The 24,210-nt window shown below is 51.9% G+C and overlaps 1 protein-coding gene across 1 annotated transcript in view; it reads right to left on the bottom strand.

Annotated features, from left to right (window-relative positions):
• PLB1 (phospholipase B1) overlaps positions 1-24,210 on the bottom strand; it is a gene marked incomplete at both ends in the record, with an annotated part of 122,404 nt that overhangs the window by 40,333 nt on the left and 57,861 nt on the right. The window contains 16 exons of the mRNA XM_082851932.1: positions 2,162-2,235; positions 3,188-3,246; positions 4,084-4,144; positions 4,710-4,748; positions 5,845-5,916; positions 6,151-6,246; positions 6,357-6,461; positions 9,119-9,200; positions 11,199-11,299; positions 11,649-11,714; positions 12,903-12,983; positions 13,326-13,377; positions 16,566-16,674; positions 19,710-19,753; positions 21,241-21,314; positions 23,102-23,160. Of these exons, the coding sequence (XP_082708058.1) occupies positions 2,162-2,235; positions 3,188-3,246; positions 4,084-4,144; positions 4,710-4,748; positions 5,845-5,916; positions 6,151-6,246; positions 6,357-6,461; positions 9,119-9,200; positions 11,199-11,299; positions 11,649-11,714; positions 12,903-12,983; positions 13,326-13,377; positions 16,566-16,674; positions 19,710-19,753; positions 21,241-21,314; positions 23,102-23,160 (1,174 nt within the window). The remainder of the gene's footprint in view (positions 1-2,161; positions 2,236-3,187; positions 3,247-4,083; positions 4,145-4,709; positions 4,749-5,844; positions 5,917-6,150; positions 6,247-6,356; positions 6,462-9,118; positions 9,201-11,198; positions 11,300-11,648; positions 11,715-12,902; positions 12,984-13,325; positions 13,378-16,565; positions 16,675-19,709; positions 19,754-21,240; positions 21,315-23,101; positions 23,161-24,210) is intronic.

Here is a 24,210-nt window from a genome sequence, read left to right as displayed (position 1 = left end):
ATTCTTAATTTACCTATCATCAATTAACTGCCTCATATTTCCCATCCGGAAGTTTTAATGGCTTCAGAAAATTGCTTCTTCTCAGATCAGTCTACTGCATGGACATTTCCCAGGGGATGCTAACGGGCATTTACAGAGAAGGAGTTATGAACAAAGAAAGAGTTCTGGGATTAAGGGAAACACTGGATTCAACAGACACAATTTAGACAGATTTCTTCAACGAAGGGCGGCTTCTCAGAGCCTTCAGTATGCTAACGTGTATGTGAATTCCCCCGAGGAAGGATATAGTAGGAAATATTTCCCCCAAAATAAAAGACCGGGGCTAGTGTTCTATGGAACACACTTTGAGAAACCCTAGTCTACCCACTTCATCAAGGGTCAAACTGTCTCTCAGACTCTGACCAAGAAGAGCTCCTATCTTTAACGCACACGGGTCTTGGGGCAGGTCTTTGAAACATTTAGAATAAAGGGTTTAAAGGGACAGCAGCCACTGAGCACACAAGGCCTCGGAATTGGAACCAGAAGATTGAAACATCAGGCCTTACTGGACCTCACTCATAGGAAGAAACAAAGAGCAATGGCTGAATTTTTCCACAGCTGCAGAGAGAGACCTTTAGCAGAAGATTGTCTCTATCGGAATCCCAGGAATCCGAGCAGTTGAACTGTTTGCGGAGCTGGGCAGATCACCTCACTCCCCTGACTACACCAGCGTCATCGCTGGCTGGCTTGTCTGCTGTATTTTCTGTTTTCCCACACTAGGATGTGAGGCCACGGCCTTCTTTAGCTCAGACTAAGTAAAGCGGCCACAACCTCATGCTTTTTCGACTGTAATAAGCTCTGCTTTCCTGCTCTCCCTCTGGCTTTTCTCTCTGCTGCAGCCTCAGTAAAGCCTGGGGCCCAGTGGTCAGGAGGCAACCTCCACTCTGTCCCTCGGCAGCCCGGTAGAGACCCCCCACCTGGCGGAGGGTGTGTGGGACCTCGGGAGCTGCGAGGTCTTTGGCTCAGCTCTAGGCGGGGTGATGTCCTCACGCTACCCATGCCCTGGATCCTCTCTGTGGGTGGCTCCTGGCTGAGTGAGGATGCCTTTCTCTCACCCGGGAAAAACTTTCTCTCTGGCACTGTCCTCGTCGTCCCCACTCCGTTCCCTCTCGCTTTCTTAGAAGAAACCTTTCATTTGAACCTCTCGGAAGGAAAGGGAGGGGGCCGGCACTGAGCTGTCCTGCCTCTCATCAGCGCTCTGCCCTCTTGTGGTAGGCCGTGTTCTAGTGGTTTTGAATCCTGAGCTAATCGCCAATGACTGTGAAGGGTTCGTAAACGAGAACTTTATCAGGAAAGAAAGAAACTTTAGAATATCCACATCCAACCACTTTCCTGACACGTCTTAAGCTTTCTTACCTCCTGCCTGGAATGCCCTTTCTCGCCTACGAAACTGCTAACCTGTCAAGGCGTAACTGGCTACCACCTTCTCTGGGAAGCCCTCCTATCCCAACTGGCAGGGCTGGGTGTTCCCTCTTCTATAGTCCTGTGGCACTCAGGCATCTTTTATTCTTAAATAACACTTGCCAACTGGGCATAAGCATCTGCCTGTGCTTCCCATATATTCCTCTCACCCACCCGCCTCCGTCATACAGGCACATGGGAGGGGCTCAGCAACACCTATTGGTTGTGATTTTTGTCTCGGTTGTTTCTGCCTGAAGCGGGTGCTGCGTTTCAGAGTTTTCTGTACAGATGTGCGCACGTACATAAAGGCAGAGGTGTGGCTACAGAACATGAATAAACAACATGAATCGATACATACAGACAGCAAACAAGAGACATGGGAGAATCTACGTGTGCACATATACATGCAAACAGGCAGGTGAAGACTCAGAGATTCGGCGCTTTTCTGGTGCATTTCATGTTGGATCTGTTGACCCAGAAGTCTGATAAGTACCCTGATGTGCTCCTTCTGCACAATTAAAAGGAAAGGGTTATTAGCAGTAAGATACCCTCTCTACTCACCAAATTGTTACATTTGGCAGAAATATATAGGTTTTCCTTCTGAAAGCCCCCTCCAGACCTGGTCCTTGCTCTTTGGTATTTATGCATTTATAGGAGACAAACCCCCGGCCCATCTCTGCGGGTGAGCATGGGGTGGGAGGGGGTCATGGGTTAACATTACCTATATGACAGCCCCCGGTACTGAGTAGTGACATCAGATAGGTCATTCGGTTTGGAGCCAATCCCGTTGCCAGCCTTTGAAAACACATCAAAATCCACAGGAAAATCAGCAAGTCAAGAGAAAAGGGAGGCTGTGTATATGCAGGGCTTCCCAAGGTGTTCTCCGCGCACGCAACGTAGCGTGAGCAGAACGCTGCCCTGGGAGCCAGAACGCCCGGGCTTGCTGCTTCCCCGGCTGCGTGGCTTCCTCGAATCTCAGCTGCCTCCTTACGGAGCTGAGGCCAAGCCCTGCTCATCTCACAGGATTGTTTTGATGAGCAAATTGGATCATAGCTGCAAAAACAGTTTTGAAGCCTCTGAAGTGCTTTATAAATGTGAGACACTTACAATATTATTAGCGGCATTCTGCTCCTAAGTCCTTCACACGCATGAAGGAAGAGCCCATAGACTGCGTGGGCCCCAGCGGACAGATTTCTCATACACTTCACATTTCTCCTCTTTCCCTCTGGGACGTTCTGTAGGACAATCTCACGGCCTTGGCCGTGCTGCCAGAAAGTGCTGTTTGGGGATGGTACGATGGCCCCACTTCTTGGAACTTAAGAGCAGAGCTTTTGCCACAGCTGTGGAGCCTTTCCTGCTTTGGGGCAGAGGCAAAGAGGAAATGGATGTGAAGGTTGGAGCTGCTCGGAAGGTATAATCCAAAGGGAAAACAGCAGCCACATTAGGTTTAGGAGAGTTTTTGAGTCAAAATGACATATTTTTGCAACGGTTCAAAAGGTGACATGAGGTGTTCCAAACCTCTACTGCCTGAGACAATTCAGTTCGCTCCTGAAAAAGAGTCCCCCTCGCACACCTGCTGGAGAAAGTGGCTGCCAAACCAAACCACTGTCCTGCACTCAGACTGACAGAGTCAGGAAGGAGGGGTGGGCTAACGCAGAGGCCAGGAGCGCAGGCCCTGGGGTCAGGAGGACGGGGACCCGGAGCCGACACAGCCATCCCCAGCCACGTGGGGCCCACGCGTCCTTACGGTCAGAGAATCCCCCAGAGCGGCCACAACTTGGATGTCTGCAGGTCTCAGGGTGTGCACTGGAAAGACAAACAGACACACTTGAGTCCGTGCGAAGGAAGCTGCAGTCAGAGTCCAGGGCTTCTTGCTTTAAGCAAGACCAGAAACATGACCCGCGTGTGTGTTCGGCTGTGCAGGACTGAGCGTCCATGGCGCCACAGAGGCAGAGCTTAGATGAAAACAGTTTCCCCATCAGAGGCACAATAAACGATCCTGGGCCTATGGGAAGGGAGAGGTGCTGAGCGAGAGGGGGAGGAGGAAAGGGGATGCTAGGGCACAGTGGGATCCCACCACTTTGGTGCCAGCAGTCACGTGGGACACCAGCTGTGACCTGAGTGCGTGACCAAATGGCCGCTGGCCCATCCGAGATGCGGTGCAGAGCCCGACGCACGGCCCATTTAGAGCTGGGTTCCGAATTTCCACCAAGAATCTGAGGAATAGTCATGTTGGGTCTTTCCCTGCCCTCAAGTCTCTTCTGAAGACTCCAGAGAACTTTCCAGCCCTATGGCAGGCAGCAGCAGTGATTGCAGAGCCTGGGGCCGCAGGGCAACCCGCAGAGCTGGCTCCCTCTGGGGCCTTCCTGGGCACCACACACCCCGCCTCGGGCCCGGGCAAGGTCACACCCCAGGCCGGGCCGCTGAGGGCGGCGCTCCTGTGGCCACTCCGCATGTGCTCCCGATGGCGGGCTGAATCGGAAGGACCCTAGCCGCCTTGGGTCCTGCTGGGTCAGACTTCACTAAGAAGACAGGGACAAAGCAGGGACTTGTCCCAGGCGACCAGCCAGACAGGAAGCAAGCCCTGGCCATAAGAGTTCTTGTGGAGGGGCCCTGGGTCCTGCCGTGCCACAGGGGGCTCACCTGAGGTGGGCGGCGAGGCAGAAGGGGCTCTGTCACTGCACAGCAGCTGGCTCCCGTGACCCTAGGGGTGTAGAATGAATCCCAGAATCTCATGGTTGCCAGGGGCCAGAGAGGCTGGCTTGGCATCAGACTCACCAGAGAGCTTTAACAAACACAGATCCCTGGGCCCTACCCTGGGGACGGCCTAGCAGGACATCTGAAAAAGGCTCCCTGGGTGATTCTGAGAATCTGGCTGGGCTCCATCTGCTAACCTAGTTCAGACCCCCGCACACGGCCCCCACCATCCAGTGTAAAAATCAGGGCATCAACGAAACGACCCAGCCCACCACATGCCAGCCCCGCTTCTGCAGCAGCCTTGTGAGAGGGATGCTTCTCTTGACTTACGTCTGGAGAGGCTGAGAGTTGACCGGCTGGCCCCCTATCTGTGCTGTGATCAATGGCTCCTCCTCTGCCCTCCCCGCTGTCTGAAGGGGTAGGTGGATGGACTTCACAGAAGAGTGTGAATCCCCCCGACGGCCCATCGGGAACACCTGCCCGCATTCCCACCCTGCCTTGCAGGGCTGGTCCCAGCTCGGGGCCGCCCACTGCATTGGCGGCTGAGCCGAAAGGAAGCAACAAGCGGGTACCTGCACAGCGTTCTTGTAGGTGCTCAGAAATGGCCGAACCTGTGAGGGGAAGCGGGGGGGGGGGGGGGTGAGCCACCGCAGCAGGCTGACTTGCCTCTTGCTCTGCTCTGGTGCGCAGAAACACTTTCCACACTCCCAAGCCCCCTGCCACCAGGCTGACCCCTGGGCTCCCTCCCAGGACGTACCCGGCCGTCTCTGCAAACCTCTTGAACAACCGGACTAAACCCTGCACGGCTCCCAGGAAGGAGCACCTCTGCTCTTTGCCTCCCACCCAACTGGCTGAGGTGGCTGGTCACCTCTCTTTCCCCACGCTGCCCCTTCCCAGCAGAGCCCCCCTTTCTGCTAATACAAGAGCATGTCCCCTACTCGCAGGACCCCTTCCCACCCCATGCCACTCCCGCCCTGCAGCAGCCTGGGCGCCTCCCGCCCAGACAAGAAGAGCCAGGCGCTTTGAGGTCCTGCCCCCTGCAAGCCCCAGATCAGTGGGTTCCCGTGCCGGGCCTGGGACCCCTCTGGCAATCTAGGGGAACTGACAGAGGTGAGGGAGCAGCTGCAAAGGTCCAAGAATCTCTCTGATCATTTGTGAATGAACTCGGAGATCTGCTTTGCCTTTCTGCTGAATGTCTGCTTTCTTAGCTCCGGCTTCCAATGGACCTCCCACCCCCAAACCCCACCTCCATCCTAGAAGATATTCTTCTAGGTCTCAGCCCCTCACTCTTTCCATCCTACCATGGGGACAGTGGCTCTGTGGAGATGGGGTATCCTCTGTCCCTTCCCGCCCTTGAGGTCCTCCCCACCGCTGGCCTTCAAAAGGAGACCTGGCTGGTCCTGCCATGTCCCTCTGCCCAGCTGGAGACAGCCGTGTACAGACTTATGCCAGGGCTCGCTGGGACATGGAGAGACAGAGGCGAGCTCTAGGGTCTCCCGGCCACTGGCTATCACCCTTCACAGTCCAATCAGATGGGGCATTGTGGATGGCTAACTGGAATCTGGAATGGGTGGGTAGGTGAACAGAGCTGGGGGTGGGGGTGAGAAGCTGGGATGGAAGGAACTGAGAAACGTTAATGAGAGACTTCGAAAGGCTGGGAAAGAGGCTTTAGGTAGACCCCTGGCAAGGCTGCGCTCTTCACTGTACCTGGTCTGGACATGTGATATTGATCTTGTCTTCAAACCTATGCCTTCTTGTCTTCTGGCCGACAGGTTCCAGCTAAACCAAGAAGCAGGAGGATGCACAGTGAGACAGGGGTGGCAAGAATGGAAGAGTCAGGATGCAGGGTGAGGCCGGAGAAGGGAGGGCGGGACAGAGGAAATGGGGTTTATCGTCATCGCTGTGCAGGGAATCACACAGCCTGAGTGATGGGCCTCTGAAGTCCTCTGAAAGCTTCCTGGAATCTTTTTCCTATCAGAAGGAGAATAATTTTTCCTACCTCGGTCCTCTTACCATGTTGTTCCACAGGGCCTGGGCTGCGCGGGCATGAGCCTTGCTACTGAAGTGGAAACAGTCAGGAGCGAAGAAAGAGCTGTCAGGCAACCCCTCCTGGTCGCAGGACAGAATAGAGGCGCTGTGTTATAGGGACGCCGCATAACACAAATGATGCTCAAACAGCTGGGCACACCTGTGGTTCCCACTTATCCATGAGGCCCTACCGGGGTCTTTGGCATCGCCACGTTTTCAAAGAACGGCTGCACGACCACTGTAAAATCTTCCCTTGTGTCATATCGCCCACTCTCGACCAGCTGGTGAGTCCCCTCCTGCAGGAGGAAGGGGGACAGGGGTCAGGAGACTCTCTCTGCATCTGCCCGGTCTTTGGGAACTCTTTCCCCACTGCAGAATTCAACAGTCTGACTTTTGAGTGAAATCAACCTGCAGCAAAATCCCCAGTGATCAGGCAGGAGCCAGCTACTTTTCAGATCAGGCTTTATCTCAACCCCTGCCCCTAACCTCTGCTGCCTTTGCATCTATTTGACCTAGGCTGGGAAAAAAGAAAAATCCAAGTCCATCAGTTTGATCCTCTTTTAAAGCTTCTGATTAAAGACTAGGGCGGAAGTGGGGTGAGTACAAATTTGATTAAATGACTTTTTTGGAGAACCCTTACATTTATTTCTGTCCTACATGTGTTCAGAAAATCAAAGGTGAATCAACAATGACGTTTAATGCCTGTTTATATCACTCACGCATGAAGCGAGTGTGAGCACGTGTGCTCCTGTGTGTGCACACTTGAGATTCTCAGATCTGTCTAGGAGGTAACAGAGCTGTTACTTTCATAGCTTCCGCCTGGGCTGAGTTCCACAAGGACGAGTTACTCCAGTTCTGGTTCCCACTTCTCCCGGACCCTGCCATTTCACTGCTTGCCGGGTTTCCATCATTTGGACCAGGACCTTGGCTGGAGGGGGAAGTCAGGCTTCCACACCCAGAACATAACAGCAGTCACTTCAGAAGACATCATGACATCAAGAACACCGTCTTTTTCCAGGGTCAGCCAGAAAAAGAGTCCACATGCTGGGGATACCTCTCCTCTGACCTCCTGGGGGGAGTCTCTTCCAGTTACACGCAGAGCCTTGAGGAAGGCAGAAGGTGCAATACCGCTAACTAGTTGTGTGACTTTCAGCAAGATGCTTTCCCTCTCTGGACCTCTATTTCCTCATCTGTAAGTGCAGGATGTTCACCGAGGCCTGGGCCATCCCTAAGTCCCTTTCAGGGCTGCTAGTGCCTCCGTGGGTCAGCCATGATGGCTCACAGTGGAGCCTCGCACCTCTTGAGAAATAAAGGCAATAGTGTGGAGAATGCCTAGCACACGGTGGTTATTAACAGCAATGAGCGCCTCCAAGGAGAAGGATGGAATGATAGCTTCAGCAGCAAGTAGAGAGTCAGAGGATTCAGAGAGAGGGCATGACGGCCTCATGTGGCTGAGCTGTGAGCTTGTCCAGGATGCTAGATCAGGGTCTCCATGGTAACCAAGATCAGACCTGGGAACAACAGCTGGCCAATCTAGAGAGGTCAGTGAAGGCCATTTTTGTGAATAGCTCTCCTTCTCTTTAGTTGCCCAGCATCTGGACCCACTTCCTATATTAAAAAAAAAAAAAAAATCCACTGTGTGAAGACCAGCCTGACTTGCACTGCAGAAGGTGAGAAGCCCAGATGCTGGCTTTCCCAATGCCCCTCACACGTGCCCACGTGGCCCCCAGTAGATGCTCCCGCTTCAGGCTTTGGTTTGGAAGCTAGCGATAGAAAGGTGGAGGGACGGCACAGAATCCATTCTGCTGGGGGCGGCAGCTGCATCCAGTTCCTAGAAGAGCAGTGACAGTGGTGTCCAGGGTGTCTCCACTGGACTAGTTCCTTGGCCTGGTTTTTATTCTCATGGCTTGGCTCCTAGAATTCCAAGACTCGCCATTTCTGGCGGCTTGGCCTCTGACCTTAGCTCTTCCAGGCATTCTGCTTAAATAATACACCTGGATTAATAATAAATAATAAATTAACCAGAATCGCATAAGCGCTTGTTGCTTGCACCCAAACCGCACCTGGAAAAGGTCTGCTTTCATGGCCATAACCTCGGCTGCCTTCCCTCTCCTGGTGAGGCATGGGCTTCCTCACCTGAGACAGAGGCACCTGCTCACGGCAGAAGGAAGTGCAGCTGGGGAGTCACCCACAGGGCTGGGGAATGGCCTCAGAGGACGATAAACAGAGGTTCATTCCCCTGAGCCCTGACACTGCTGGCAGATACGGCTGCCTTGAAAGAGGCTGCAGGGAAGGGTTCTGCTCCAAGGAGTCCATGGACTTGAAGGATGGGTCCACCCTGGAAGCTGTCTGCAGCCCCCTTCAGAAGAGCTGGGAGACTACCACTGTCCTCTCGAGTGACTGGATGATTATTTGGGGGAAAACTCAAGAGAGTCAAGGGAGTCAGCTGCTCTGGTCAAAGATTTGATGGAGGAAGGCCTAAAAGGAACAACGCACAGGATGCTGGGAGAGCATCTGCTGACGTTCTTTCTCCCTGTGCACCCCAATAACACCTGTTCCCCCCCGAAGGGGAGGGCAGAGGGAATGCATGTTCTCTCACTGAATCCTCCAGACTCTCTTGGGCGGCAAGAGTTCCCCCAACCCCGTCCCCAGGAGTCAGAACCTCATACTCATTCTCCATGGACAATTGGAAATACTCATTTTCGTGTAAGGCTGGGAACTGAGATTTGGTGACGTGTGTTCAGTGACTCGGCTCTGTAACTTGAATCAAATACATTGAACCTGCTGTCTTGCGGCGGGGGGCAGGGGGAAGTATTAAAATCTGCAAACTGGTCAGTGGTAACATCACACACAGTCGGGGTCAACATAATCTAAGTGTCTGTTGGTTTTCTAAGCAGAGGGATGAAACCACACAGCAGTTGCTGTGCAGTCTTGGAACCCTTTCCCGGCTTACCTGATACTTCTTATTCACTTTGATGAGGGAGGCAAGTTCTGTTGAGTTATCATCAAACTTCAGGACACAGGGACACAGTCTCCTGCAGGCCAAACCAAAGAGATGCCCCATCCACCAGGACCCCGGCTGAGTGCATGATGCAGAAGCGTTGGCTTGAGATTCAGAATATATTTAACTCGGAGGTGCCAGAAGCCTGTGCTAACAGGGCCCTGGCTGGCTAACCTGTCAACTGTACCAGATGGAAGTGAAGAAAATTTCCCAGACCTGGATTTGCCCATGAAAATGAAGTAGTGACATCGTCTGACACCTGCAGGAGTGACTTTTACGGAGCTGCGTTACCTTATGAATGCTCGATAACAGTGTGGTACAGATGAGGCATGCCTCCTTTAAATAATAGTGACAACAATAATAAAATGCTAACACATACTGAATGTTTACTGTGCGAAGAGCTTTATGGGTATGAACTGGGTTAACCCTCTTAGCAATTCTAGAAGATGTATTTTCATTATCCCCATCTTATAGATGAGAAAACTGAGGTTCAGCCTGGTTAAGTAGTTTCTCAAGGTCACATGGGTGCTGAGTGTGGGAGCCAGGACTTGAACTCTAGTCTGCCTGGTCTGAACCTGAGCTCTTAATCCCTAGTTGAGCTGCTTCTGTCCAGTCCGTACCTCTGCCCTGACTAGCCAACCTGCAGATCTGGGCTTTTGGTCCAGGGGGAGGAGGTGATAATAGCGAGGATGGCTCAGTGTAGACTCAGGGCCACCAAGGAAAGCACAGCCACTGAGGCAGGACAGCTGAGAGCCAGGGAGTGCGGGGCACTGGAGAGGTGGCAGGACAAGGTGACCCTGAGTCTTCCTAACCCCACAGCCAGGGACTTGGCCATTCCAGGTTGGACTCTGAACCTTTAGCTTTAATTGTCTAAAGACCTTGCAGTGATGGGCAGCCAGAGACTTTTGGGTGAGCTGCTCTGAAACGGAATGAACAAGCTGAACCCCCCGTGGGGCCCAGTGACTGGAGAGAGTGGGAGCAGGGGATGAGTCAGCAGCCGAAAATAGCACGCCTGACACCAGCTGTGCTAACAGGCATGTGTCACCCTGCAGCCATCCTCCCGCTGCCCACAGCATCCCCAGGCCTTCTGCAGGGGACCTGTCAGTCAAGGCCCCCAGGGCTGGTTTGGCATGGATCTCCGGGGAACAGCCAAGATACCCCTTCACTTCCCAGAGCAAGTCTGGCCCTTGTGAATTATTCATTCAGTCGTTCAGCAAACAGCCACAGAGCCCCTACACCGTGCTGGCAGTGACTCGGACACAGAGTTCAGGGCTTGGGGGGAGAGGCACACGGGCCATTACCACGTGGTGCGCTCAGGGCAGTGGTGGAGGCCTCTACAGAGCTGGGGAAGGGAGAAAGGGGGTGGGGGGCACAGCCACTGCGATCTGGGCTAATGGTCCAGAGGAGACCTTGCAGGAAGGAACGTTCACGCTTGGGGTAGAAGGACGTCTTATTCCTGAGGCTCATGGGTAACATTAGCAGGGGAGCCATCTTTGGCTCTGAAGGCTGGGCATGAAGGCGGCCTCTCGGGGCCAGGGCTCGGGCTCTTGCTGGCGGGGGATAAGACCGTCCTCTAGACCATGCTGATTCTGACTTGACCACCCTGTCTTTTAGAAAGTGACAATAGCCCTATCTTTGTGAATGCCCAGCCTGGAGCACCCATGCTGAACAGAGGCCCCTTCTGTCCTGGAGCTGGGCCTCTGGGAGGGGGCAGGGCACACTTAGAAGGAGGCCCTATCGGTGGCCAGTGAGACTGGCCCACAGAGGCTCGTTCCATCTGTCATGTTTTATTCTTCCCTCCCTGGAGGACCGAAGGGTGTCCTGAGCTGTCTGGCAATAGAAGCACGTTGGGTTGCAAACGCATGAACTCCGAGGGTACGGGAAGGCTGTCCTGGGGTGTCTCCTCCAGGCTAGACCATGGGGTCTTAGCACTCCTCACACTCCTGCCCTTGGTTTTTCTAACTAACCAGAGTCACTCTCTGCTGAGGGTCCCATGGCTTTTTCAGGAATAGGTGGAGAACTTCCAACTCACCGGAGGACCAGCCGCGGGCAGCTGACATTCTTCTCCTGGTACAGCTCCCTCAGGCTGATGATCTCCAGGATCTTTACCAGGTTCACAAACGCCCGAGGCACCTGAGCAAAGGCAAGGTCCGTCCCCAGGAGGATCGAGGACAGGCTGCTCCAGCCTCTCACCTGGGGCTGGGGCTGGTGTCTCCCGCTGGGTTTCAGGTCTGTGGCCTTTCATCTGGCCCCAGCCACAGCCTTCACCCCTCCCCCTCCCTCCCCTCTGCTCCCTGTTGACGCATATGTTCAGGCTGCTGGGGCCAGGACTGACAGCACGGTCTGCGCTGGTCTCCAGGAGAAGCGGACCTGGCAGGGAGGTCTCAGCAGGAAGCCAGAGCTGCCTCCAGGCTAAGACTGAGGCCCAAGGAGGAGGCCTGCGGCTGAGCTGCCCAGAGGCCGTGTGGCCTGGCCTCTGTACCTCGGCATGGAGGATATCCAGAGCCTTCCCGATGTTTTCCACGAACTTCTGTGGAGAATAGCGGACCTGCAGGAAGAGGAAATGTCTCTAACCCCGTTCATCACCCACCTCTCGGTAGACCAGGACCACTTCCTCTCCTGGGTCCCCTCCTCCCTGTATTTCAGGCAGAATGGGCAACACTGAAACACAGGCTATCTTTTGGGGCCCTCGCCTCCACCCTCACCCCACGGTCCTCAGGCTTGAGGTGAAGGCTGTGACCCTCAGGGAAACACTCTTTCTTCTGCATGGAGCTACGGAAAGCTCTGGATCCACTTCACGTCAACTAGATGTGGGGCCTTCGCCACAGCACATCACACCTGTGGGCCCCTCTAAAATGGGGTGTCGGAGCAGGGGACCTCCAAGATCTCCTACAGCTTGAACACTGTTTGGTCCTAGAGGCTGATCACTTCTGATGGAACCTCAAGTGCCTGGGAAGCGAAAGCTCAATCAAATCACGTAAGGAGATTATGAGCGGGGAAGAGGGTCCTGCAAAGCCCCCACGAAGCATACATACATTTTAGTGGTGATTTCCCCTGATCTCGATACTTGTGGTCTTCAAACTTTTTAAAAAAGCAGTGGAACCCAGTGTCTGAATGAAATTTAGCCAAGAGTCCTGCTCTACCAAACGGATCAAAGCTTCAAGGGAAGTGGGGGAGGGACCCATGGTCCCACCTCCCGCCCCGCCCCACCCTGGCAGCCAGCAGCCCCCAGGCCCCACTGCGGGCCCTTCCCATTGTAGCTTGAAACCCCCAGACCCTGGTGACTTTGATGCCAGGAAAACAGGCCTTGAGGGGTCGGGCGGGCAGGGTCACCCCTTGGGACAGGTGCTCCCAGGCCACAGCTAGACCCACTACTGACAAAGCTTCTCATGTGTCTGGCCCAGCTGGAAAGTCTCCTGCTCTCTGTAAACCTCTGACGCCGCCCCTCCCTCCCCCAGCCCCCCAAATCCCACGGCAGTTCTGACCCCAGACCTCTCTCCTGTGTGCAGCTCTAGAAACACCTCAGGCTGGTGAGTTGTCTGTACCTCCCTGCCCTGGCAGTGTGAGTTCATCACAGACAGAGCCTGTGTTTCGGTGTCTGTGTGGCCCCGGATACGCTGCCCAGGCTGGGTCCATGCCCGACTGCCAGCCGAGTCCCAACCCAGCTGCACTGCTCCAGCGACCTGGGGTGGAAATGCTTCCCAGAGGAGTCTGGGGTGAGGGCCTGGAGACCTACCGGGTCTTTGCAGACATTACAGAGGTCGTTGCCTCCTATAAACAGGGTTATTATCTTCCAATCTTCCTGAAAATTTATATCCTGAAATGAATAGGAAACAGACAAGTAAAAGCCTTGCTCGCCAGTCAAGTCCAGGAGCACACAAAGAGCTGAATGCCGCAGGGATGGGCCCCCACACAGCAGGGCTCAGTGGGGACTTCAATAATTTCTGTTCTTTGGTTTGTGGGTCCTGAGGTCGCAGGTCACAGGTGCTAAATCATTTGTTGTTGTTTTAAAGGTGGCCTCTCCGGATGCCCATGTGGCCTTGTCCCCCCCACCCCCACCCCAGAGCTGACCCTCTCTGTCTCTATGATCCTCCCACCCACTCCCTCCTCTGGGCCTCCTACCTCAGGTGGTCTCAGGTGCCACCTCCCCTAGACTTACCTCGTAATTCTTCATCAGATCCACCAGCCTCCTGGCCTGAACAGGTAAATCCCTGCAGGCACACACAGGAAGAAGTCATGTGACCAGCGGGGGCTGTGAAGCCGGGGTCGGGAGGGGACTTAGCAGAGAAATCGGGAATATGTAGCAGGAAAACTGGACTGAAGGCCATGCCCTGTCACACAGCTCCTTCCCCACTCGGTCTCTGCTGGGGGTGGGAGTCGTGAGTGTGCCTTGGGAAGGGCAGAGCACCCTACATATGAGGGGGTGACTGTTAGCGGGACTGTTTTCTGATTGGCGTATTTGAGTTCATAGTTTTCTTTCTCTTCCAAGCCAGGCTCATGCAAGACAAACAGAGGGCTGCCTATGAGTGTTCCACGCCACACATGGCTATCTCTGCAGGTGCCAAGACCTCAGCCGCAAGGGTGCCCTCACTTTCAACGTGACATGGTTGAGTCAGACACACCTGGGTGTGACATTTAGTTGCCTCTTGCTAACTGTGGGAATGTGACTTAAATTCTCATCCAAAAGATAGGAGATAACTGCCCCCCCCCCATCTTAATGGGTCTTAGTAGGGACGAGCCAAGCAGCCCCGTGGGGTAAGAGCCACTCTTGGTGCCAGGCAGCATATGGGTTTGAATCCTGCTTCCACCCCTGACCAGCTGTGAGACCTCGGCAAAGTACTTAACCTCGCAAACCCTCAGTTTCTTCCTTTGGAAGATGGGGACGACAAGTATACCTTCTTCACAGAGATGTTGGGTGAATTAAATAAGATGCCCATAAAGAACTTAAAAGAGCACACGGTAAACACCCATATTAGAAACAACCCATTGAATTATTTCTACCATCGTCACCATCATCACCATCACTAAAGTCCCTGGCACAGGACTTAGCAGGAAACATTAGTTGTCACCCTCTTCCTCTCTTAATTATTAGCCCAACTGGCCTGCTCTTAGTCATAATAGGCTAGGTATCAGATCACCTGGGTGGAGACTCTGGGTAAACCCCTTCACCTCTCTGAGCCTCAGTTTCCTCATCTATTACTCTGAAGTTAGCAGGGCTGCTGTTCTTTCTATGGACCAGAGTTTTGGATGATGACTTGGCCACTCTGAGCCTCAAGATCGTCATTCAGGAAACATGGGCATCTGAGCCTCTGCTCTGTCCATCTCACAGTTACTGTTCAGAACACAAGAGATAACCAACGTGAGGGCACTATGTAACTGCACACGGCTATATACACATAAAGGGTCATTAGTGGACCTGTGGCAAAGCCTGGGGGCACAAAGATGACAGACCACGTGGTCAAGATAAGGCGTTTGTTCAGGCCACTTCATCTCTCTGGGCTACAGGTTCTTCATCTGTAATGGGAATAGTAATAATAATCTGGAATAATAATCCCCAACTCTTCCCTACAACACAGGACATGCTTGGACGAATAAATGACTCACACGAACGAGCCCCAAGGCCTTGGGGAAATCAGGGAAGAAATCCGGGGCCATATGAATCACACTCCATTTTTCATTACATTTGTGCTTTCAGCTAAGCTTTCATTCTTGGATGCCTTCCTGACCTAATCATGCTTAGAACTGCCTCTCCTCTTACACCACCAGCTGAAATATGCTTGGAAAAAAGCAAGATTAAGGTAATATTAACGTAAGCCTAAAATTTTAAGCAGTAAATCTGTAGCCTTTCACCCCCGCCCCACCAAAAGGAAAATGAAGCCACCGAATTCATTATAAAACCTATTAGGTTTCGTATGATCTCTGCTTCAGATAATCTGTCACCTTTCCTGTCCTGAATAAATAAGAGTTACTCTAGACGGGGACTCGTAGATTCAGGATGGTGTTGAGAGCTGAGAGAATGATGTCGGGGATCTAGGAACCTAAACATAGGAATCCCTAGGAACTACATAGTAAAGTTCGTGATTATTCTGGAAGAAATAGAGGACTAAGAAACAAAAAGGACCTTTCCATTTATTTTTCCTACATTGGATGTGGCACTCACTGGTTCTCTGACTGGCAGCAAACCCAAAGAAGTACTCAGGGTTCTGGGATGGTGGGGAGAAATGGAGCTGTAGGACCCAGGAAAGCTGACCCCGCTCTCTGGAACCCTCCATCCAGTGCCCCTGGACCACGACTCAGTGGTCCTGTTGCTCACTAACAGTTTACCCCAGGTGGGTCCTGCAGCCCTGCTGCACTGTTGCTGGGACCACTACCCTGTCTGTGCTATTTACAGCTCACCAGAACTTTCACTTTCAGCATGGCACTGTGGGCTTCCCTGGTGGCACAGTGGTTAAGAATCTGCCTGCCAATGCAGGGGACACGGGTTCGAGCCCTGGTCCGGGAGGATCCCACATGCCGCGGAGCAACTAAGCCCATGCGCCACCACTACTGAGCCTGCGCTCTAGAGCCCGTGTGCCACAACTACTGAGCCCTTGTGCCACAACTACGGAAGCCTGCGGGCCTAGAGCCCGTGCTCCACGACAAGAGAAGCCACCGCAATGAGAAACCCGCACACTGCAACCAAGAGTAGCTCCCGCTCGCCGCAACTAGAGAAAGCCCGCGCACAGCAACGAAGACCCAACGCAGCCAATAAATAAACAGATAGATACAACATTAAAGAAATAAAAGATGTTTAAAAAAACACACCGAAAAACACGGCATTGAGCCTCCCAGCCGGCCCACGGGAGAGGTTCAGCCCCATCTCTTAGAGGCTAAGGCTTAGAGAGGCCAGGGGAGAAACCAGGGCTCAGACTCAGACACTCCCCCACTCCCGCTGGCCCCAGGACTGGTGCTCTTGCCATGAACCAGGAAGGATGCAAAGCATGGAGCCTGAAAAGGCCTCCTGAAAAGCAAGTCTGAGGAAGAGAGGGAGAAGGTGACACGAAAGACGGAGCATGAACAGAGTGGTGAGACTTGGGGCTCCGTGAGTCCACCTACGGCTGCGTCTTATGTGAACATAAGGTTTACAGACGAGGCAAAGGAATTTGCTCAAAGCACGTACCTGGCATCAGAATCAACTGTGACTAGCTCCTGGGGGCACGGTTGGTGGGTGAGCCAGCAGGCTTCCACGTCCCACGGCAGAGGACACCCCCAAGAGAGCCCGCCCAGTCCAGCCTTTGACCCTCAGATCCTCCCCCTGGACCAAATCCGGAGCCTTTAGCCATACACCCTGGTCTAGGCTAAGCCCCCGACCAGGTTCCCGGGGACCCGTGTGGTTCACCCGCAAGGCTCCACTGCTCACTCAGCTCGGGCTCCTGCCACGGCCTGGTTTAGGAAGGCCCCGGGACTGTTTTCTCTTCCAGTGCCAACAGAGAAACCCTTCAGGGAAGGGTTGAATTCCCGGAGGATGTCTGGAAATATAAGGAAAAGATGCTCGTCATCACTGCCCCGAGGCAATCTTCAGATTCCTTTGGTAAGTGCCAGGGGGTGCTGGCGACAAAGCAGAGCGCCCGCCCCACAGCCCTCACCCTTACTGTTCGCTTGGCCCCCAAAACAAAACGTCCAGCAGGCTGATGCCGGACCACGTGTGCGGCACACAAGGGCGCTCGATGAATTAGTGCTGAATAAACGCCAGTCTGGTTAAGGTGCTGCTCTCGGGCGCTTTGCTTTTTTCTCTAAATATGTAATCGCTTTACTGAGATATAATTCACATAATATAGAATTCACCAATTTAAAGTACAATTCAATAGCTTTTAGTACATTCATACAGTTGTGCCACCATCACCCCATAAACTTTAGAACTTTTTCATCACCCCCAGAAGAGACTCTGTAGCCACTAGTGGTCCCTCCCCATTTCTTCCAGCCCCATGGCAACCACTAATCTACCTTCTATCTCTATGGGTTTCCTTATTCTGGACATTTCATATAAATGGAACCATACAATACAACACGTCCTTTGTGACTGGCTTCCTTCACTTAGCAAGTTATCAATGTTCATCCGTGTTTAGCATGTATCAGTACTTCATTCTTTTTTACTGGCAAATAATATTCCATTGTATGGCTACAACTGTTCAACGTATTCTCTCATAATCCTTTTTATTTCTATACTTACGTCTCCTCTTTCATTTCTGAGTTTTAGGCTCTCTTCCCACCATCCACCTTGGTCAGGTGGTTCAGCTGATTTGGTTCATCTTTTCAATGTCACACATTCTAATGCCTTTACCATGCTGGATCTACACTTTTCACTCTGCAATCCCCCCCAGCTTGGCTGAAGACTCCTGAGAGCAGGGTCTGTGTACACCCCTGAGCCTCGCATGGGCTCAATAAACGTTTATGCACTGAATTAAGAAGAACTTAAAGTTCAGAAAGGTTAGGAGAACTGTTAAAAGTCATACATTATTAAGAATAGAATCCTAGGCTAGAACCTGATCTCTCAGCTCGTGTTAGAGGGTACCTTCCCCAGACCTACAATCTACTAGGATGTGGGAAAGGAACTGGCTAGGTATCAGTCAGGACTTTCAGGCATCATGCCATCCAGCAGAGCACCCTCTCCACCCAAGCACTGCTAAGGGGCCTACACAACACAGATGGATTGAACTCATTCCTTGTGGCTCTGGGGACATTGTACCAATGGATGGCAATTACTCTGATCTACTCAATAGAAGGAAGAGCTGCGAGATCACTCGAGCTATCTGAAAACGGAAGGGATTGTCCCAGACTCCCCATTTCTGGAAGCATCCAGCATTGGCTAGCTAGGTACCTATCAGGAATGTCACAGAAGGCACTACTCATTGGACAGGACAAGAACTTGCTGGTGCACACAGTTACCTCTGCCAGGAACATTCAATCCCCTTTTCTTATCTGATGAATTCCAGTTCTTAAAGCCCTCTTTCAAAAGGCAGGGTAACAGTCTTCTTATTTATTTTCCCCTAAACTTTGTATATGGCTATAATTATTGGTACACATGTCTGTCTTTAGGGAGACGTGTCCCTAAAGAGACTTCAGTGATGTCATCAGGGCAGGGACCTCACCTCATTCTCCTGTTTCCCAAGCACCCAGCACGGGTGTATTTGCTGGATTACATTGAATAGGGAGTTGAACCGAGGTTCTGTTCTGACCCTATGTTCTCATAAGTTTTCCAACACATTGCCACGTGATTATTTCTCCATGGATTATCCAGTCCCTACAGCCAATCTGTCTTCACAACTCTGGTAAGGAAGTCTGAACAGGCAATGTTCCACTGCTGGGCTAAGCGTGTCAGGGCGTCCACCCAGATGACGCTGTCTTAATATTTTATAAATCATTTTAGTGAAAGATCTTGAGTCAGATGATTTCCAATCACGTTATCAACCACAATAGCATGGGAATCAGAGAGCCCAGCAAGTTGTGTATGCTGGCCCAGCTCATAGCCCAATTACATTCACAAACGCAACCCAAATCATCTACTAGAGATGGCGGAGCTTATTCCTAGCTCGTGTGTGTGGACCTAGAAATAAGGAAGATGGGAAGTACTCGTGCCACAGAACTGTACCTACTTAAAATCAACAGGATTTGCAAATAGCAAGAACAGATAACACGCATGAAATCCAACCAGTTCTGCCCATGTGGCGATCAAACCACCTTTATCATCAAAGTCTTGGTGACTTAAAGCTCAAATAATTTCTTAGCTGCTAAAGATATATTACAGAGGGATAATTACGAGAAAAGTAAATGAGAATGGGACCGATTAAATTCCTCTCAGGCAAAATCGTTAGCCAGAAGATTTTAAGGGAAAATAATTCAATTGTAACATTTTTTTGTACGCGTACTTTAAGAACAAGCACTGTGCATGCACTAAGGAGAATAAAAAGATGAATAAGACCATTCAAAGAATGTAGTCAGGCTTAAAAAAAATCATTCCGAACAGGTTGTTGATGAAGTAATTTAAAGAAAAGGTTGCACCCCAAATATGGCTGTGTTTGCAGAGGCTGAACAAGGTAATTTCATCATCACTGCTGCAATAGCAGCGTTTCCTAAACCAACACCAGGAATTCAACGTCTTTGTATGCAGTGGTGCGTAATACAGCCCAAGCCTAGATCAACGCCTCCCCGAAAGGTGTTCTGCTCTGAATGACAGGCAAAGCAAACATGGGTTTCCTTTATTTCCTTCTTCAATCATTTCTTAATAATAACTTGCACTAAGGGTTGGCCTGAGCATTCTTTCCCTCTTACTCTCTTCCTTCCTCGGACAAATACAATTTCTCTTAAAAAAAAAAAAAAAAAAAGGCTTTAATCGCTCTCAAGCAACAGAGCAGGGCGACCGCCTCGGGGAAGCAGCGCCCCCTGCCGAACGCTGCTGTCTCCTGCCACCCTTCCCTGCCAAGCCCGCGGCCGCCGCCAGGGGGAGCTGCAGAAACGCGCAGGGCGGCGGCGAGCCCGCCCCGGACCTCCGGGAGCGCGTACTTACTGGGCAAGGTGGTGACGCTGCTGAGGTTCTGATCGCCGCCCGCGCTGCGTCGTCGTGGGGACAAGAAAGAAAATGAAGGTTAAAACGGCCAGCGACGCTGAAACACCTCAGACACCACCAAGACAGACCTTGCTCCTTCTGAGAAACACCCTGGGGGCTTGGGGCTTGCCCTTTCCTCATTATTTTTGTATAAAAACTGAAAAACCAGAATACAGTAACTTCTCTCTCCTTTGCCTGGCTTAAACCGTCATGGCTGACTTTGAGCTTTGACCTTGAGGCAGGGGAGTTAAGTGGGCCTCTTCAGCCCCATCTTCCAAAGGGGAAACGGCCCTTCCTTGGAGGCAGAGCCCAGCCCAGCGACGACTAGCCACTGCAGCTGTGCATTATTATTATTATTATTAAAAAAAAAAAAGTTTGCCTTCATGTTTCTCGTCCTGTTTGGCTTGGGGAAAACCCGGTTTTTAAAGGGTATCTTCTAGAGAGCAACCCATCTTCTGAGCCGCTTCTAAAATTCCAAGGAAATCAAAGTTGGATGGGTTTCTAGGCATGAAAATAAGCAGCATTCCAGAGTTGATTGGATTCCCTACTTTTCCATATCCCCTCATTCTCTGCCAAGTATGTCTGGGAACATTTCAAAGGTTCTCAAAACGTCTGGGGTTTAACTCTGTGTAGCATCGCCAGGGAGGATGCCAGGGATTCAACGCTCAGGTTCAAGCTGGTGCCAGAGATGCTGGATTCCAGGTTGAGGGAACACCGAACCTGCCCTCTCCCGCTTGGCATGAGCTGGGCTTTCATAGCAGAGATGAAGCAGGAGCGCTGCTCACCGCAGCCTGGGGCCGCCTGGGTTTGACTACAGGCAGAGCAGGAACAAGCCTGCCCAAAATATACACGATGGGGGACGTGCTGCATTAGGGGTCAGGAGTCATCTACTCTACTTTTTGCTCTCTTACCATCTGACTGTGTGACCTTGGACAGGTTACTTGCCCTCTCTGAGCCGTGCTTCATCATCTGTAAAATGAAGGCCCTTTAATAATGATCCCAGCTACCATTTATACCTACCTTTGTGTCAGGCACTGTGCTGGGCATTTAAATTCTCTGTAAGCCTCGCGACAATGCTAAGGCAGTATTATTGTCTCTGCGTCAAAGATGAGACCAGCTCAGAGAGGTTGAATAACTTACCCAAGGTCACACAGAGCGGGCAGCTGGGGCTCCTACACAACCCGGGTTCTGAAGGCTGCTGCCTCCTGCTGAGGTGACTGCCCAGAGGGAGAAAGGCAAGCCCAAACTTTTCCAACCCAAACGTCTGAGTAGTTTTCCCCCTAAACTCCTGCTCAGGTCCTGGCTAGTTTTGGGGGAATATCTGGTTTGGGGAAGCTGATAAATACCTTCCTTAAATTAAACCTAGAAATTTCTCATGGAAAAGCACTACGTTGACTCATCCTTCTGCTAGAGAACTTGTTTTCTACATGCTCAGGGGTCCTCCCCTGCCCTGCGACGGGGCGTCTCTGGGCCTTGCCACGCCTGCACTTACCTCCAGGACAGACCTCGATACTGAGTGAAGACGTCCAGGACGTTCCCAGGCTTGGATCCGGCCCCATTACCTGCCTGAAAGGGAACCACAAGGGGGTGATGTCCTTGCCTGCTCACCAGAGGGTCTGTGTTCTCGTCCTGGCCGGGCCGGAATGTCCGGCACTTTAGAATCTAGCGTCTTGAGAGCACCACGTCTTGACCTGCATCCTGCCTCGTCAGAAACGAGTGCTACTTCCCGCTGGGAATTCTGGGGCCCTCCAAGGGCAGCCTCACCCTAAGAAACCCTGCCTGGACCCTAGGCTGGCAGAAGCGCTCTGAAAATTATACTGCAGTGTACAGTTTTCCAGAGGACACATTTCAGGGCCCCATTTTCCTCATGTTTTAAAAGTCGTGAACTGTATCAGAAAGGGAAGTATCCTGTAATCCTTTGATGTGAATAGGTCTCACATATGTACAACTGGAAAAACTAAAATGAAACGCCACGTACCTCTTCCTCAGCTAAAGAAAGAGAGGGGTCTTTTAAAACCACATCCTGACACACTCTGCAGGTGCACGTCCGTTGCCTAAAGCACGTTATTTCCCAGCAGAGCCATTCCAAAGGTCATGCCAAGGGCTAGCCTCCCAGGCAGCCTGTGGGGAAGGCTGGCCTCCGGGAGAGGAGCCTTGCTGCCTCCCCAGGTAGTCCTGAACAGCTGGGCTGATTCTGTGTTTTGTTTTTGTTTTTGTTTTTTTGGCCACGCCTCGGCTCCTGGGATCTTAGTTCCCCGACCAGGGATAGAACCTGGGCCACAGTGGTGAAAGCGCTGAGTCCTAACCACTGGACGGCCAGGGCATTTCCAGCTGTGTCAGGCCACACCCAGCAGGAAGTGGCTGGGATGAGCCGTGCTGCCTGTCCTTCCCAGAAGCTTAGGAGCCATAGGGCCTTCGGGGTGAAGAGTACCTGAGGGGTCATGGAGGAGACGGCTACAGGGCAGGGAAAGAATTCTGGCCTCAGAGTCAGGACCTGGGAGTCCTGTCCTCACCCAGCAGTTACAAGCTATTGGCTGCGGTACTCACTTCGCTTCAACCGGCTTCACCTCCTTTGTTGGTTTCAGTTTGAGGAGAGTCATATGGCCCAGGATTTCGTTGAGGATATTGAGTGAGATCATACCAATGTGAAGAGGCCACAGACATGAAAGGTGTCAGCTGGTATTTGGGGGAAAATTCAGCTGGAGGCCCTCGATTCTACTGATCCAGAGAACAGCAGCTGGACTCCTCTGTAATGAGTCACTGTGGACCTGAAGTTCGAGAGCTTCAGAGCCCCCCTACCCTGGCTCTCTAAGGACCTGATTCTGCTTTTTCTGGATAGCTTTTTGCTGGGCCTGGGAGGTCACCACAGCCACCTGCAGACATAGTCTGGGTCATCGTTAGTACCTCTGTCTTTTCCACTGACCCCGGTTTTCTCACCCCTCCCCCATTAGTACTCGTTCCTGTCCCATCATCCCATTGCCCTTGGGATCTTCCCTTCGCTTTCCTACATGGACAAAACAAAGCACCGGGTCTTTGAAGGGGCCCTACACCCCACCACTGACAGGCTGTGCGGTTTGGGCTAGGTTACTTTCATTTCAGGGGCTCCTTCTGGGCCCCCCCCCCACTTCCTGCTCTCTCCTTCATTCCCATGTTAGGAGAGGAAGGATGAGGTTAGAATGGAGGTGGGAAAACACGATGGGCCAGGGAATGCTGGATTCCAGGGTGGGCATGGAGGTGGGGAGGGACTGAGGTTGGGACCAGAGACGGCAACGCTTAAGGTCCAGGAGTGAGATTCTCCTATTAACCAAGATCGTCTCCTCTCCTGCCCCTTCCTTCCACCGTCAGTAACTCACCGTGAGCGAATCACCCAGGGCTCCGATGACCTTGATGTCAGCCAGCTTCAGCCTGTGAACTGAAAACAAAGATGAACAGAAGGTGGGCTTCTTGTCTCCTCTGAAAACAAAGGAGCGTCTTCCAGGAAAACTGAGACAAAGTAGAACAATTCAGCTTGGACAAAGATATTAAAAGGCCATCCTTGTCCTAAACCTCAGCAGTAGCAGCCGTAGAGCCTGACTGCCAGTCTCCTCCATGGGGCGCCTGGACACAGGGCTCGGGAGCTGGAAGGTGGCCCCACTTTCGGAGAGGTGTCTGCTGGTGTTGGGTGAACCTGATGCCACAGGTGGGCAGTGACTCTCAGGGCGTGAAACAGCCCCTGGCGACATGATCTGGGAGTAAGGAGGGGATTGTGGTGGAGGTGAAACCCATACTTCATCCATTCTAGGATCTGTTGATAGTTGGGATAAAATATTATACCATCTTATTAGAAAAAAATCAGCTTGGTTTTTATGAAGGGAAAAGGGAAATGCCTTTATACTACTGTTTTTTAAAAACACTATGACAACCACTATCAAGGTGACGTTCACATCACATAAAAGGAAGCATTTTAAAGTCCACAATTCGGTGGCACTTCGTACATTCTCAGTGTTGTCCAACCATGACCTCTATCTAGTTCCAAAACGTTTTCATCACCCCCAGAAGAGACCTGTACCCACTAAGCAGTCATTCCTCACTCCCGCCAGCCCATGGCAACCACTATCTGCTTCCTCTCCATGGATTTACCTATACTGGATATTTCACGTAAATGGAATCATAAAATGTGACCTGTGTGTCTGGCTTCCTCCACTTTGCCTAATATTTTCAAGGTTCACCCATGTTGTAGCAGGTGCCAGTACTTCATTCTTTCTCATGGCTGACTAATATTCCATTGTGTGGATATACCACATTTTTCTATTCCTTCATCTGTTGATGGACATTTGGGTTGGTCCCATCTTTTGGGTATTGCATATAGTGCTCCTATGAACATTCATATACAAGTCTTTATTTGAATGCCTGTTTTGAATTATTTTGGGTATACACCAAGGAGTGGAACTTGGTGGGCCATAGGATAATCCTATGTTTAGCT

This window comes from Leucopleurus acutus (assembly GCF_964270905.1).
Source record: "Leucopleurus acutus genome assembly, chromosome: 12".
Classification (NCBI taxonomy): Eukaryota; Metazoa; Chordata; class Mammalia; order Artiodactyla; family Delphinidae; genus Leucopleurus; species Leucopleurus acutus.
This window is presented reverse-complemented; position numbering and strand designations above follow the sequence as displayed.